The sequence below is a fragment of the Tympanuchus pallidicinctus genome, unplaced genomic scaffold (genome assembly GCF_026119805.1).
Source record: "Tympanuchus pallidicinctus isolate F22 unplaced genomic scaffold, pur_lepc_1.0 scaffold1, whole genome shotgun sequence".
Classification (NCBI taxonomy): Eukaryota; Metazoa; Chordata; class Aves; order Galliformes; family Phasianidae; genus Tympanuchus; species Tympanuchus pallidicinctus.
In genome coordinates this window covers 80,706,649-80,724,240 of record NW_026294618.1, presented here as the reverse complement: position 1 = coordinate 80,724,240, position 17,592 = coordinate 80,706,649, and the positions used below count along the sequence as shown (strand labels likewise).

The following is a 17,592-nucleotide window of genomic DNA, read 5'->3' as shown; positions in this document are numbered from 1 at the left end:
TTAAAAACCTGTAACATGAGCTTAAGTATCTTTGACTCAATCCTGAACACTTTTCTCATTGTTCAGAAGTGTTTGTGTAAGTGAAGAAAATACTGTAAATTTCAGATTGTTTTTTGAATGAGTCACTGACCTACCTCATTATAGCTGAGACCTGTAGACCAATATTAAATGCTCTAAAAATATCCCATCCTACTACATAGTTTTGTTTTTCAATCTAGACCCAGCAAGAAAAGACAGAGTTGGTTAGCTCACCGAATAGCACGACGATTTATCCCCAGTTCATCAAATCTTCACAACATCTATCATCTAACAGGTAAATTGATCATTTTTCTCCTCCTTAATTAGTTGTAAGAAAATGTAAGATTTTTAGAGCTGTAGTACACCAGAAAGTTTTGTAAATATCACACTCAAAAACTGCATTTCTAGTAACAAGAAAAATGACTGCATAGAAAACAAACTCTTATAATTCTGTTGTTTGGTCCTATTGAAGGTATCTTACTGTCCTTTTGGCTTGCTAGTCTTTGTACCCTGCAAACCTATCACTAGGAACCCCATGACCAATAGCTCTGAGAAACAAGCCTGTTATCACCCAATTTTGCTATACAAGGATATCATATCTCTTTTGGAACGAATTCAGGAGGCTGCAAATCAAAACAGATTTTAAAATGATTGAACGTATAGCCTAGATTTCCTATAGAAAAAATGTCTACAGGAACATTTTGAACATTTTCTAGACAAAATGTCCTGATGCTACACTCTTGCAGCATATTATTCCACAGAGATACTGTATGTGATATGGTATGGCATTGATGCAACCTCTACATTACAACAAAGTAATGATCTGAGTTATTTCACCATCAGTCACTTCTAATTTCAAAATTTCTAATTCAGATTTGACGTAACAGGTATTTCATGGCCTTCAAGTAGAGTGCAAGAAAATGTATACCACCAGAATGTGAATGTTTCTGTATTCATTGTCAATAAATGGAGATGTTCTCTCTCCATCCTCCTCCCTTTCTTCCCTTCTCATTATACAGTTAATTTTTCTCTGATGAGTATCTCGGTGTATGTTTTTATAACAGTAGTCAGCTTAAATGATGTTTTCTGCTTTGCAGTAAAACATATCCTACATGTCATTAAATAATGGATTTGCTTAAAAAAGTAAAAAAAATTCTAATTTTCAGTAGTAAACTCTTGTGTATCTACAGTAAATGCTCCACAATGAGTGCAAAGAGGGAAAGAAACACATAATCCCTGTAACGGTGTCTAAGAAGGCATTTTCAGACTGACGAAAACCAACACTAGTCTCTACTTTTCTCCAGTTCTCATCCCTACTCTAAAGTAGTAGGTAGTAGTAGGTAGTAGTAGTAGTAGTAGTGTACTCTAAAGACTTGGGCACTGTTCACCTTGCAGATAGTTGACATTATTTAAGACCTAGTTTGAGATGTTCATTCCTGGCTTTAGGCTCAATGTTACCAGTCCCACAGAAAATCTGGCAGCACAGAATGCAGAAGCATTTTCAGTCTAGCTCAACACAAAGCCAGCCAACTTAGCTCAAACAGTCCATGACTGTTCATTGGAAATACTCTTTTTAACCTTGTACTGAACTAAGCTAAGGACCACTTGTGCAACCTCTTTGCCTCGTTGCTTGTATGAACTCTTCTCATTAGTGTATGGTGATATCTTCTGCACTTTAAACTAGAGCTGAAAATAGCATACAATAAGGCCTGAGAAGTTTTTCAGTGCAATGGGAGACCACCCTCCACAAGTAGTAGTTTCCCCTTCCTACATCCCTGCTCCTTCTCAGAAGCAAATTTGCATATTTTAGTTCCTCTATAATTTTCTTTTAAATTTTTCCTTCAAATACCTTAACAGCATGTACCAGGGAACAGGTCTCAGGAAATATTTAGTATTTGCAATAGAACATGGGAAAGTATTTGATCACTATAAGTTGCTGAGTTTATTTTGGTGGCTTGTGCTGCCCTATGTGGTCTCTCAGAAAAACTAGTATGGTTTTTATAATGTGGAGTTCCTCTGTGTAATTAATGGACATTTTGACTGAGACTGACTGACTGATCCTTTCATAGGTATCACAGATCCAGGGCATTCATATTTTCAAACTTAAATTATAGAACAAATCAGAAGTATACAGTTTTGTTTTCTCATATTTGCTACATATCATTATTCTTGCAATGGTTGCTTGAAGTTAACTGTTCTTTCCTCCACATAGCTTCAGAGAGCTGATCTTGTATTAGCTGTTCAAACATATTTTATGCAGGTACATGATGTGTATGGAATTGGAAACACTCTTTCTCTTTTTGTGAGGAAGAGCTGCAGACTTAACATCCCACTATGCATTAAATTTTACTTTTCCTCCTACCTGAGGCAATAACATTTTAAAGTAGAAGTTTCCAATTTCACAGCGTTAAAGAATATAAAACAATAAAGTCTTTATTCTCAAGAATTTATTTGACCTCAGTTGATGTAGGAACTTTACATACCTGTTCCCGTGACTGTGTAGGATGAGTCCAGTCTAAAATTTCTCCTCTCTTTTGCATGGTCCCAAGAAACAAATGGCTCTTTGTTTCTAATTCAGCTAAAAAACAAGAATCTCTGAAATGATATTGCTGTGTTCACCTAGCAGAACAAAAGCAGAAGCTCTCAAATTATATGCAACATAATGTAGTATAAATAAAACATATTTTCAGGAAGGAATTTTGTTCACAGGTATATTCAATAGATTAAAGGTCTAAAACTTAAGGAGCTTCATGTCAAAAATCTAGGACTTCTGTTGAAAGAATAACTATGCAGTAAAACTATTCAGAAAAAATCCTTAGCATGAATTAATATAAATTCAGACTTCAGGATTAAAAACAATACTTGTAAATTGTCTGTGTCAGTGCCTCAAGGATACAAACACACTCCATAATCTTTCTTGAGATTTATATGTCTGTTCGAACAAAATGTTTTGATCACCTTCTAGTGAATAATTCATGTGAATTATTACTGTTTGACACACCTTAGTTATATTACTAAAGATGATTAAACTTTGGGAAGAGAATGTGATAGCCTCAAATTAAATTTTATATTAAATGAATTTATAGCTAAAATAACAGTGAAAGGAAACTAGGAATCCTTGTGAGGTTTAGGAAGGATAAACATGTATAAAAGGCACTAATTGCATGGCCAAACAACTTTTTTGAATGGAAAAAAAAAGTTTGTTAAATGTCAAATGAGTCTACGTCATAAAGGAGTTAAATAGTGAGCATTTCTGCATTAGTAAGCTGTGAAAGGAATTGACTTGATACTACTGCAACCAGAGTACGAAGCAAAACTTGACTGAGTTCAGAGAGCTGAGGTGTGACATAAGGATTATCAGTGCATAAGAAAGGTAATTTATTGAACAAGTTAATCTTTTTACTGAAATATACTTAAGTAGCTGAAATCAGTGGTTTGCATATTGCAAAGGCTAACAGACTCATTTTCACTGACCTGTTGAATAGATATAAAGGGTTTCGCAGATATAATTATGTTTTCATTATCTTTCACGTGAAGATTTTAGAAATATTAAATCTCATCTGTTCTGAACATATTACTTAAAACAAAAAACAACTGTGCAAAATGGATAAAGAATGGTCCACCTCTACATTCCACTGTATGATCTAATCAGCAATCCCAGAGGCACAGTACTAAGAATGAGGAATGTAAGATAATCATCAAGAAATTGTGTTTTTCAAAATGTATGCCTAATATAATCCCTCAAACTTGAAAAGAAGTGCCCTACTCTCTACAGCAAAGCTGTGGATTGAATTGCAAATATATATATGTTTATGCCTCCTACTGGGCGCCTGTCGAGTCTGAAAAAAAGTGTCATTCTTCTCACATGTTGGCTTTCATTTAGGATGTTTATCAGATTCTTGCCTGTTCAAGTTACTTCACAGAGTCACAGAATCAGAGAATCACAGAATCACAGAATGGCCCTGGTTGGAAGGGACCTCAAGCATCATGAATCTCCAACCCCTCTGCCTCAGGCAGGACCACCAAACTCCACATTTAATACTAGACCAGGCTGCCCAGGGCCCCATCCAACCAACTTTTCTCACTGAAAGTTTAATTTCATTAATGTTGAATTGTTCTTATATCTTCAGTGAATAAAACAAATGTTGGATGCTTACTGAAATCTAAAAATTTTGGATTTTTTCCTTCTGTCAGAAGGAATCCATTCCCTTGCAGTTTGTTTCTTTCCTAACCTTAGTCACTCCCTCTTAATAGATTTCATTTGTCCTGTTCCAGCAAACCACACAGCATGTTCAATATCAGACTCTACGTCCTCAGCTTCTTTTAAATCACTTTAGTTTTTCAGACAACTCTTCAGATTCTATGAAGACTTTTAGCATCAGTTGTTTTAGTATTGATTGCCTTGGATTACAAAATTTATTTCCTGTACTAGGGCTATGTGAAACAAGAGAAACATTTACATTTTTTGCAATGTTCTCTGTCTTGTTTTTCATTTCTGCCAATTTTCTGCAGTGTTACATGATGATAAAATATAATCTGAGAATAACATGTCTGATTAATGATATTTCAAAGCTTTACAAATGTTCGTAACAATTTGACTTGAACAATTTATCTAGGAATTTGCAAGTGAAGCCAAATTTATTTTGCAACTAAACACAAAAATATTCAGATTTTAAGCAGCTTGAATCTTTCTGAATGTATTTTGTCTGCCTTTAAATGGAACATCTGTTCCTTCTACTTTTAAGGTTCAGATGCCTGGAGAACTGAAGCAAATTTGTTTTTAACAATGTTGAGGTTGCATGCCTTTGGATGTTACATACATTCTCCACTTCTTTTTCAGTGCCACACTTACAAATCAAACATTCATACAACAACACTCATCATCTTTCCAGATTCTCCACTTTACAGGCTAGATGGAGCTGATCAGCTCTTGGGTTTTCACAGCAAGGGAGACAATGCAACAACAGTGTGTACATCTCTCAAGCTGCTGCCCCATGCCTGACCCAGACATATGCTCCACAACAGATGGCTCAAAAAGAAAAAGCAAGTCACCCACTGGGTAAAAACTCTTGCTACTAAGTTCAAGAATGAAATGATAAATCTAAGGCTATTTGTAATTGCCAGAAAAAAAGCAAGAATTTTACAGAAACTGTCAGGAAATTGAATTTGCCTTCTTCGATTCAACTCGAGAAAAATAATTGGATAGATTCAGAACGAAAACTGAAATTACATGTTATCTAAAGAACATGAATGGTCTTAGATCTTAGTTGCTGAATAGAGAGACTGGACTTCTGTAAGTCATACATCTGTCTAAATCCAAAACTGTAAGCCAAGAGTGCCAACTAACATATTACAAAAATATTGATTAGATGGCACCTCTAGAGATATCTAGATGAACCTCTTGCTCGAAGAATGACTATTATCACACTAAATCATGTCACCTATCTTTTTGTCTCGCTTTGTCAAGCACCTGGACTCAGGAAGAATGCTTCTAAAAGTTGAGTCATCACTCTTTAAAGATTTTCTTAGCATCCTTAGTTTCACCTCTTTGCTAGTGAAAAGTATTTTCTCACTTCAAGCACTGTGTTCAGTTTTGGCCCCTTCACTACAAGAAAGACATTGAGACCCTGGATTGTGTTCAGAGAAAGGCAGTGAAGCTATGAAGGATCTGGAGCACAAGTCTTATGGTGAGCAGATGAGGGAACTGGGATTATTAAACCTGGGGAAGAGGAAGTTCAGGGGTGACCTTATTTCTCCCTACAACTACCTGAAGGGAGGTTGTGGTAAAGTGGGGGTTGGCCTCTTCTCCAATGTAACTGGTGACAGGACTAAAGGGAATGGCCTCAAGTTGCACCAGGGGAGATTCAGGTCAGACTTCTGGAAACATTTCTCCAAGAGAAATGTGGTCAGACACTGAAATGGACTGTCCACAGAGGTGGTGGAGTCACCATCCCCAGAGGTGTTCAAGAAATGTTTGGATGTTGTACTGAGGGATATGATTTAGTGGGAAATACTGGTGATAGGTGGACGTTTGGATTGGATGATCATAGGGGTCCTTCCAACCTTGATTCTGTGATTCTATGATTCTAAGAAAAAGCTAGAAAAGTAGTTTTCCAGCAAGGGCATCAACACTTAATTCTCCTGAGATACCAAGACCTTCAGGCTTAACACACAGAGTGGGGGATCATTGCCCCCATTCCCCACCATTACATAATAGCTTTCCATTAAATGTGAAGCAGTATTAGCAAAATTTCCCCTTTTCTCATCACTGGAAAAGCACCTAAAACTCAAGTTAAACAGAAGGGTCCTGGATTCTGGAAACAGACTAAGAGAGATATGGACACCGTAAATCTGAAAATACTAACTGCACAAGAAAATTACATTCATTCATCCCTTTTTGATGCAACATATCTTCCAATACTATGGAAAAATAACCATAGCTTCAACACAAAGGATGCAGGTTACTTCCATAATGACCATCCCTCTAATTGAGGAATTCTAATGATTTCTGAGGTATGTAAGTAAGACTTAGTGTTTCTACTAAGATGAAAGACTCATTTGTTAGATTAGTACTCTAATTGTTAGTCACTTTCATGGAAGTAACACCTCGAGTCATTACAAAGCTCCTCTCACTTGCAAACAAGCATGTCTGGCTGTAATGTTTTGCAGACAGAGTAGCAGTTTAAGGTCCTGTTTTATTACTGAATACAGTCATAATTTTCTGGTTTGGGGTTTCACCTCACTCAATCTAAGTTGGTTTGTTTTAAATATCACCTTCTCAAGGTTCTCAGTTCTCTCAGATCACTTTAAAGCCAATTTTGGTGTATTGCCCGAGATCCAGGAGACCACTTGAAAATGAGAAGTCAATTCCTTAAAATCACACCTTAAGTGGTCTGAATTTGTGTACCTTTTTAAAAGCAGAGTTAAACAATTTTGGAGAGTAGTTTTCATTGAAATACAGTGAGAAGCATGATTTAAAATATCAACTACTGCACATAAAAATTATTTCTATCAGCTGACTCACAGAATTCATAAATGTACACATTCTGATTGTGGCAAGTAAAAAGCAAAAAATCTTACAGCAATGACAAACAATCCCACTATGTCACAGTACCTTACATTTGTTGCAGGTTAAGAATACAATCATGAATGCCTATTATGATTCAGTTGATGTACTTTATCAGTTGATGTGATTTATTAAAACACAGTTATATGACTTGGATAGCCTGGTATCTCGGGGCACAGACACAGAGTTATTTTAGAAAATGGAATTTAAGCTGCTACATCATTTCATTTTTAATAACTGCCAAATCAGTGGCATTTAGGAGGGGAAATGCTAAAGCAGAACTTCAATCTAGAGCTCCCAGATATTGTTAAACCATGTAGTAGGTAGTATCATCACACATTCTTTATTGTTCTTGTAGTACATATCCATAATAAAGTATGGAGCATTATTACCTTAAGGGAGCAATATCTTTTGCAAAAAAATGAACCTGGAACAGCATAATACACTGACATTTTAGTGATAAATTTCTTTCTTTTTTCAAGTTCTCTGTCAGAAATATCGTATCATCCTCCCGCAATGAAGCATTGCGGAGTTGGAAAAGCAAGAACTTGCCGATTCTGCCATCTAGTGGAAAAATCTTAAAACTGAGTAATTCCATCTTTCAACATCAATCAAGGATGGTACCAGATACAGCAACGTACACAAAAATCTAGGGAGAGAGAGAGCGGTGTCTGTCATCCCCTGGCAGAAATCGGCTTTCCTCATTGTGGGACTCTTTGATAATTATATCTGTAGACAAAGGAATGCACAACATCCATTTGCATGGCTCTCATCAAAACACATTCCAAAGACTTCACTGGATTTTACTCAATCTCCAACTGTTTCCAGTAATAATTTTGCCCAACTAAAGAAATAACAAAAAATTTGCTAGAGCCTCACTTGGATAATTGTCAGTTTGGGAACTAAATATATCTCTACAAACTCTTCCTGAGGCTTGTCAAAGCGCTTTACAAGCCCTGCTTAGAAGGCAAATCCTAAAAGCATAATCTTTATGAGCTTCCTTGTTCATTCCTGAGTAGCCACATTCACTACATAAGCCAGATCATCACATGGCTTCAACTGAAAACAGTCTTTCTTCCCATAATCAACAAGTGCTTTATATATATGTGCATATATATATATGTATATATTTTAAATAACTTCTTTGTACTTAGCATGTACTAACATTCCCTCTACAAGGGTTATATCCTTGCCCTCATTTCTTCTCCCATTCCAGTTTTTCAGAGACCACAAGAACCAATTCCAATGCAGATTCATCTGGGAAAAAGAATTCAATCGTTTTTGATAACCCAACTACAAAAATAAGGTAAGAAGCCTACCTAGACTAATGAGAGGAAAATACAAGCCAGTAATATAACACCTAGATAACCCTCTATTGCTATCTTTATAAACAGTTTTTTGTTTTTTTTTTTTAATAAAAGAGAGAAAAAGACAGAAAGACAGAAAGAGGGGAAGGAGAGAGGAGGGGAGGGAAAGAATAGCAGGTTTTACTCAAAATTCCTCAACAACATCACAAGCTTTGCACAAGTACTTGCATTATCACTTGGAAGGAGGTGGCCTCAGGCTTTCTTCCACATGAGTTCATGATTCCTCATGACTGTTTCTGTTTCTGCAAGAGAAAGAGACTCTGAAACTATAAATAAAATAATTTGAAAGAGAGATCTGAGTTGGTAACTATCACAGACTGCAAGTTCTGGGTAGAGACTTTTTACTGTTGTGATTTTGACCTCATGACATTGACATAAAATTTTAGACAAGGTTTCTTGTGACGCCATGAAATATTTTCAGTTTCCCTCCCACAAATTATTAGAGTAAACTAAAATGACAGCAGCAGTCAGTTTGTCAGGTTTAGCAAATGTTATATTCCATGTTTTTTCAAATGAGGTACTACCTTGTGAAAATTAGCTTAGCAGGTTAGCAGAAACTACTGTTTTGTGTTGTGTTTTTTGATGGCTTCTCATTTTTTCCATATGTTTTCATTTCCTCATCATTTTCTCCCACCAAAATTTCATGCCTTGGCAGTATACTCCCAGAGGTTATATTCTCATTGTGCTCAGTACTTCTGGTATTAAGGGCCCTAGGAAAATATGGTTAAGCTACTGTTTTTCAAGATGCAAAAGTTAGAACAAACTGCAAGTTTTTTCTCTCATCTTCCAAAATAAAACATATATAAAACAGCAAATATATATATATAAAGTATTTTTAATTTTTTTTATATTACTGTTAATCACATGAAGATCAACAAGAATAAACCTTTGATGGTATTTTGAGTTCTCCTTGTAAGTTACATATGAAATATTTTATTGAGATCATATAGTAGTTTCTATAATTTTTTTCCATTATTATTCACTAATTTTGCAACAAAGGACTTAATTAGTAGTCCAACAAAGAAAAGGATGTCAGACTTGTTTTATGGTAGGCATAATTACTTTTTACTGCAGCAGATGGTAAAGAACAGCAGAAATAACAGTAATGACAAAGGTAGAGTATGTGAAAATAATTTTTCTCCCTTCATTACCACTTGTGCTTCCATATTGTAATTTTTATCACTCTGTTTCTGATTTTTACATTAATGCTTAATCTTTACAGAAGACTAACAACACAGAGACAAATCCTTAGCTGATTAGAATAACTTTCTTGTACTACATCACTATATACCACTGATGTGTCTACCAAAAAGCAAATGTGAATTAAGGACTTAACTGTGTAGAAACGTATCTCAATCTGCACAGAAGACTCACCAGCACAAAATAGTTGCCTCTGTCAGCAGATTTCATGAATATCATGTGACTGTTTACTTCTGTGTTCAAATGAGAACTTAATTCTCTTACAGTAGGCAAAAATACTAATGATCTGTTCAAATAAATAGCTGTTGCTTTTTGGGTGTTTTTTTTTTTCCCAAAAGCAAACAAGCACTTGGCATGGTCATTTCCATAATTTCTTCAATGTAGTCGCCATACAGAGCTTTTCCAATTGGTGGTAAGCCTTTGTTTGAGCAGTAAAATATTTTTAACCCTTTGTGGAATGTTTTATAACTATTCAGCTCATAGTTCCACATAACTAAAAAGCTACTATTGGCTATTCTTAGGAGTCTACATTACGATGTCCTCAGCTTAATTCTACTCCAAACAGTGCAATTTTTAACAATCTGGAGAACAAAGAACAAAGCCCTCCATTTTAAGGAGTGAGGAGATAAAGCAACAGAAAAATTATTTATTCAGTTTGGTCCACAAATATGCTTTCTCATTTCAGGACCTCACCAAGTTCAAGTACATCTATTCCTCTGACTGGAGACAGCCAGACTGATGCTGACATCCTAGCTTTCATTAAAGCAAGACAGAACATTCTACAAAAGAAAGGTAAATCCTAAAAAAATACAAAAAAAGAAAAAAAGGAAAAAATCTCCAGTATCTTAAGGCCTAAATAGCTTTAGTCTGCACTTACACAGTGACACAAGTGAGAACTGATGCTAGCAAAATTTGTATGACATTATGTTTTCAGCCATTCTAAGCACTTGAAGTTCTTCACAAGTATTTATTTTAGTATCTTAATCCTCCAATATAGAACTATGTAGGCTGTCTTTTTTTCCCAACCACTATCATGCATGTTTATGCAATCAGCACAATTTATTAATTTATATTAAAAAAAAAGAAAGCATTTGAACATGATTTCTCAGTAATTTAAATACTTCTCAAATTTTTGTTTGCTATCTGGCCTAGTTTTCAACTGGTACAAATTTAATTGTAATAATTACCACCAAATAAAGATTATGCAAATAATGACATTTCAGCTTTCCTCATCAAGTAAACTGGCTGCTGTATCTAATAGAATATGCCTTTAGTAGGCATTTCATTATATCAAGGGCTAATAAAATTTTCTATGGGTATTTGTCAACAAATCAGTTACTGAGAGCAATCACAGGTAGGCAATAAAGTTATTTCATTCTACCGGGTTGATAAGTAAATTTGGCAGGAAGCAGGAAGCACTAATCACACAACAGTGGCACTGCAAAGTCGCCTAGGAGTAACTCAGTAACTCATGATAAAGAAAAACAACCTGTGAGGTTTTTCTCTTTTCTTTTCTTTTCTTTTCTTTTCTTTTCTTTTCTTTTCTTTTCTTTTCTTTTCTTTTCTTTTCTTTTCTTTTCTTTTCTTTTCTTTTCTTTTCTTTTCTTTTCTTTTCTTTTCTTTTCTTTTCTTTTCTTTTCTTTCTTCTCTTCTCTTCTCTTCTCTTCTCTTCTCTTCTCTTCTCTTCTCTTCTCTTCTCTTCTCTTCTCTTCTCTTCTCTTCTCTTCTCTTCTCTTCTCTTCTCTTCTCTTCTCTTCCCTTCCCTTCCCTTCCCTTCCTTCCCTTCCCTTCCCTTCCCTTCCCTTCCCTTCCCTTCCCTTCCCTTCCCTTCCCTTCCCTTCCCTTCCCTTCCCTTCCCTTCCCTTCCCTTCCCTTCCCTTCCCTTCCCTTCCCTTCCCTTCCCTTCCCTTCCCTTCCCTTCCCTTCCCTTCCCTTCCCTTCCCTTCCCTTCCCTTCCCTTCCCTTCCCTTCCCTTCCCTTCCCTTCCCTTCCCTTCCCTTCCCTTCCCTTCCCTTCCCTTCCCTTCCCTTCCCTTCCCTTCCCTTCCCTTCCCTTCCCTTCCCTTCCCTTCCCTTCCCTTCCCTTCCCTTCCCTTCCCTTCCCTTCCCTTCCCTTCCCTTCCCTTCCCTTCCCTTCCCTTCCCTTCCCTTCCCTTCCCTTCCCTTCCCTTCCCTTCCCTTCTCTTTTTTTGAATAATCGTTTTTAGTGGCAGCTAGCAATTAGACAGAAAATGAAAGCAATGATGGTTACTGAAGCAATAACTTTCCATCCGCACTTGAGCGCTGATGACAGCATTATTCAGCAAGCTATCAGCACCTGGCAGATGGTGTTAGCACTGTCACAAAGTGGGGTTTTGTTATCAGGCCGCTTATCAGAAAACTGTCAAGTAAACATACAGTGGCTGAAAAAAACAGTCCCTTTACATTCTTCCAAAGCAAACACTCAGCACACTCAGGCTTTGGGTTCCGTTTCGTCTTTATTTAGAAAAGCTGTTGTCAAGTTTCTTCAGCAAATGAAATTAAGTTGAATTTATAGGCTGCTCACTATAAGGAGGTTAGAGATAAGTATCTTACAACAAACATTTCAGGCCTTTAGAGTGTCCAGATCTGATCAGTTTTGTGTACAGTAATCTATCAAGCACATCTTGTCCTGTGATCATCTGTCTGCCAGTCGTACCACGTCAGGAACATCTCTCTCAAATGCCTTTTCCATTCTGCATGCTTTTCAGACACAGTCAATTACCTGGCATCATATATCAGTTTCAGAAGGGACAACTTCACTAACTGTCAGGCTTAAAGTTATGAAAAGTATTCTTGCAGACAGTCAAAACTTTTACAATTCTGTTGAAGTTCAGTTAGACGAGATGGTCTGCATCCTCATCAACAGCCTGAAATAACTGACAAAGAACAGGGTAACATTTGCACAGTGTTTATTCTGATCATTATGTCAGCACAGGACTGATTGACTCAACAAGTCACTATGCAAGCAGAAAAGAGTAAAGAGACTTCATAACTATGGCCTGCATATTGAAAACACGTGGGACTTGATGTGTCATAGATAAGAGACAGCAAGCAACAAGCTGTGAGGAGGATTTGGAGTTAACCTGGCAGATGAAAGAGCACTTCAATTGTTTGGTTGTTTGCATGTAGAGGGAAAATCTCCCAGATCTGAAGGATGGAACTACTGATAGCAGGAAACCTTGATGAAAAAAAAAGTTGTTCTGCTTTATCAAGATAATGAGACCAGGACTGCTAAGGAAATGCTTTGCCCTTCAGCGCAGTAGTGGTACATGACGACATTTATGAGGTGCTGTGGTAGCTTTTCTAACTGGAAGAAAATAGACAGAGGCAATGCTTCAACTGCTCCTATCTGTGATAGTGATGTGTGTTCTCCTTTTCATGTATAGCATGGCACAAGAAATGCAGTAAAGAACAGAACTGGGTAGAGTCCCCTAGGTTTCAGACTGCTCACCACCTTCTCCTCTAATCTTGCATGAAATTCAAAGTGTTGAAGGTTTCGCATGAGCTGTATTTTACCACCAGACTTCTCACTTCATTGCAAGCAAGCTTCTGAGCTTGTTTCAATGCATCGTTGCCTCAGCTATTTTTTCGATCCAACACTTCATTCTTCTTCGATTTGTTTCTAATCTAAAAGAAGAGAAGCACAGTAAATGTTGTAGGATTGTTGTGCATCATTGACTAGAAAGAATTTCCAGTAACAGTTACCTTGAAAGCCAGTGAGAACTGAAAGGAAGTTCTATAAAGAATAGTTTATAAAGATCAAGTACAGATAAGTAGAAAGGGTAGAAGAAGAAGTGAATACCTCAGGAATAAAAAAAGGTATGATCAATCTCACACAGAACTTTTTGTCAGTAAATCTCAAACTTCCACTAGATGAAACAGGGAAAACGCCTGCCAAAGCCATTATGTTGTGTCACAGCTTCATGTGCAAGCTGTGCGCCAGTTCCCAGTCCAGTGCTCTTTTGTCTGCCCCCTGACTCAACCAAGAAGTTCAGTAAGCATTTCTCCATTCACATGCAAGTGTATGTGCTCCTGGAATTATTATTACATATAAAGTGCTATGCAGGAAACAACGTGAGAAAGCATAGGTTCAGCCAAACCAAAATCTGATAGGTCTGAAAAATCTCAACATACTTCTCTTTCCTTTGTTGTTGCCTTTCTTAATCCTGAGTCTTTCAAACTGTTGTATCAGTATCTTAGAAGCAAACTGAGGGCCCCGCTTTACATTAGCTGGAAAAAAAAAACCAAAATAAAAAAGTATAAATGTGTGCCAAAGCCAATAGAACAGAAAATAAGTATCATAAACAGAAAGCACAGGAATGCTTGATATCCTTAGTGACAGAAACATGGGTGAAATAATGAGAGATCTCAGAAAAGATTTGCTCAGTTCTTGTAGGTTGTTACGGTTTGTTTTTTAACTAGAGATGAATTAAAGCAAATATATCCACAGGGTATTGATGAGATTGTCAAAGAACTGCTAAAAGCTGAGTTGAAAATCTTTTAAAGTGTTCTACTGTTTTGTTGCCGTTTTCAGTCTTAAGGAATATAAATGAAAATACAGAAAACTATTTTTTTTCATCTTAAAAGTTTTAAAGTATCTTATATTTCCTCTCTTTTCTGGAGTGAAATTATTTTTTCAACTGATGAGATATTCTAAAACAAAGCCTAGTAAATTTTTTATCTCCTTTCAGGCCTGGGAAACAAATGAAGTTCTTGTGGCAGCCCACTGTTGCCTTTTAGAATCTGCTGATGACCTTTCTTCTTCACCTTCCTCTTTTGAGAAGAAACGGCATCTTCGGATGTGCAGATTTAAGTACAATGCTATAAAAGTGACTTGTATTTGACAGCAAAAATCCATTTCATCAGGGGATTATATTTGAATATTTGTGTTTGGTTTCAGCAGCTTGCATTAAAACTAAGTAAAACTAGAACAAATAATCAGGATTTTGCCAAATATATTTGTTTACTGGGAACTTATTGTCAGTTTTATAGAGGTTAAATTTATTTAATGTGTTAATGTTCTTCTATATTTTTAATCTGGGGAACACATATTTCTACTGATTGAATGTTGTTTGTTTTTTTTACCTCCTTTGGTATACATATACTGGAAGCTTGCAAAGAAATCAGGTGAAATCAACTGGTTTTATTTGCATGGATTTGCATAAGGCGTTATACATTACATCTGTTTGGCATCTAGAGATGTCTGAAAAAAAAGTTTTCTGGGTTAAAATATGTTACAAAAATAATTTGAGATCTTTTGCTGATTTTAATTGTACCTAATACGTAATAATTTTAATACCTGATTATTGAAATGTGGATATTGTAATATGATATTAATTTTTAATGGAAATAACCTCTACAATTCAAAATTTCCAGAATTATTTCATATGAAACACACCACCAGCCACCTCACTGTGCTCACATCCACCGTTTGGTATCCAGAAATGTTCAGCAAGCATTGATGAATGTCAGTGGGTGCCATTTTTTCCATGTGGAAGAATTCAGTGACACACCTTTGCTTCATACACACTTCCCTAACAGACGCCATAGTGTCAGACTGCTTCTTTGCTGCCATCTGTCACACAGCAACAACATGTAATGGAATATTGGTGGGAAGGTTCAACCTTTGCTGCTCTAATGCCAACGCCATGGGCCAACAAATCAATATATCTTCTCCTAATATTTTTTTCTGTTTTGCTTCCTGTAATGTTTGCTCACCAATAAGGCAACCTTTACCTGAAAATGAAAATGTTCCATGCTTTCACCTATGTGATTGTAAAGCAGTAAATAAAAATTACTGTCTTAAATCTGGAGTGAGAACAAAATGAGAAGTAGAAACTTGCCAAATCGCAGTGCCATGCCTGAAGAAATGCACTCAGTTTTCTGCTATCCATATTTATTATTTCCTTAACTCTGTACTAAGGAGCAAGGCAAATTCAAAACAATTCAGTATTTTCATGTACAAGTTGTTCAGGCTACAGTACATAACCTGAAGAAGAAATAAGTCCCTGAATTTTTTGCATCCGACTTCTCATTTAATTCTGTTCAGAGAAGTTTATTCCAGAAGTAACAGCTCTGAAATTCATCCTTCATCAGAAGTTTGAGGACAACAGAATCAGCCAAGGTATCTTTAAACCACTGAAACAGCTTGTTTGCATCTGTGTAAATTATTCTTCTATTTATCACCATGGTATATTTCATAGCCTTTGAAACAAAGTGAGCTCTATTAGGCCCATTTATATTCATTATCTGTTCATGTTTAGGAACTTCTAGGGACTGTAACAATAGGTGAAGTAAATGGAGAACCCCAAATCCTTTGATTTGCTACATGTAATCCACATAAAGTGATTCATGACCTTGACTGCAGACCAGGGTGTCATTCTGGTACTTTCCAGGTGGCTCAGATTTTTTTCTAGAGAAAATCTACTGGATCAGTCCTATATTACATCAGTGCCGAGGGAGGAGATCATAACTAAAGGAATAATCTTGGAGGTCACATTCAGATCTATATTCAAAATAAGTAATTCATATACACTTGAATATAATATATATATTTTATATATACAAAATATTTGTGAGAATTCATTCCTTAGATTTGAAACTAAATGCACTCTTATTTTGATGTTGGCCGGGAGCACAGGAAGTATAGGGCTTTGGAGTAACAGTCAGTTTCCAAGTTTAGCTACTCTTAAGAGTAGTTTTTTCCTTCCGAATTTTTTATTTCTAAATTTTGTGAACTCAGGTCTTATTTATTTTCATAATCAGAAGAACATAAATTAAAAAAAATAAAAGAAGATAGATCAGACACTAAGTTTTGTCATTCTGTCATTAAAAGGGACCACCCTGCTAGCGTTGTTATTTTGGCATACTGACGATACCTTATCATATATTCCATATGTCTCCCAAAGTTCTCTTCAGGTTTTTATTTCCCATTAATTTATTTTGGTCGCTTTTTTTTTTTTTTTAATGCTTTTCAAATAATAGTCATTGAAAAGATGATAACACCTCTGAAAGGTATTTAGAAATCATTTCACTCAGCCATACAAACAGGGTACACTGCTACCATTACAATACTTGAAGTAGGAATACCTGAAGTATAGAAGTAAGCACAACCTGACAATTTTAGTATCTCCATTTTCAAAACCTTCAGAAAAATAGAATCCTAAATTTAAGTCTTTTTCCTTAAGGCACAGTATTTCTGGCTTCTAAATGCCTCAGCTGGAATGCCTTGTTGAACTTAACAGAAAGAGCAGAAGGGGACATAGAGAAGATTCAGTGCTTTATTTGTTCATTAATAACTTACTAGTTTAGTACCTTTAGAAATATACTTCAACTGTGGGAATCTGTCTTAGACCAGCTATGTGTATATGTTTGCATCCATTCCAGAAAACTAGAAGGCATTCTCTTGGACTGCTATAAGTTGGTCTTATAAGCTGTAACGCAGCAAGTATCTGGCTCTCTCAACAGAGAGCTCTACCAGTATTACAGGCTGCTGTGCAATACCTCAAGCTCACCTACCCTTAATATTTCTCAAGGAATGGAACAACAAGTTGTATCTTTTAATTATGGAAGACAGCATATAGTTCTTTCTGGATACTCCTAAAGTCATTTTCAGTCACCACCGGTGCCTACTATGAAAAGGTCTTCCACCAGTAATAAATAGATTGGATATCTCTGTTACTTCAAAGCAGTTTGGTTCACAAAGTTAGTACATATCAATGCCACTGTAGCTTCTAGTTACTATATTTCATTTAATCTAAGAAAAACTGTGCAAAGCACCAAGGTTTGAGTCCTTGTGTATCGTACATCTATTCTTACTTCTTTCTGTTCTCTAGCCACAGCAACAGAATGATCCTGAACAAATTAAAAGACCTTCTAGGAGCTGCCCAACATACCCTTCTCTGTCCACAGTGACAAGAGG

General features: G+C 36.2%; 1 protein-coding gene across 1 annotated transcript in view; it reads left to right on the top strand.

The window, feature by feature from the left end:
* Positions 1-15,417, top strand: part of KIF6 (kinesin family member 6) — a 138,051-nt gene extending 122,634 nt beyond the window's left edge. Inside the window, exons 19-22 of the mRNA XM_052686505.1 lie at positions 219-313; positions 8,301-8,390; positions 10,337-10,443; positions 14,363-15,417. Coding sequence (XP_052542465.1) covers positions 219-313; positions 8,301-8,390; positions 10,337-10,443; positions 14,363-14,379 — 309 coding nt within the window. The 3' untranslated portion in view covers positions 14,380-15,417. The remainder of the gene's footprint in view (positions 1-218; positions 314-8,300; positions 8,391-10,336; positions 10,444-14,362) is intronic.
* The last annotated feature ends 2,175 nt before the right edge of the window (positions 15,418-17,592 follow it).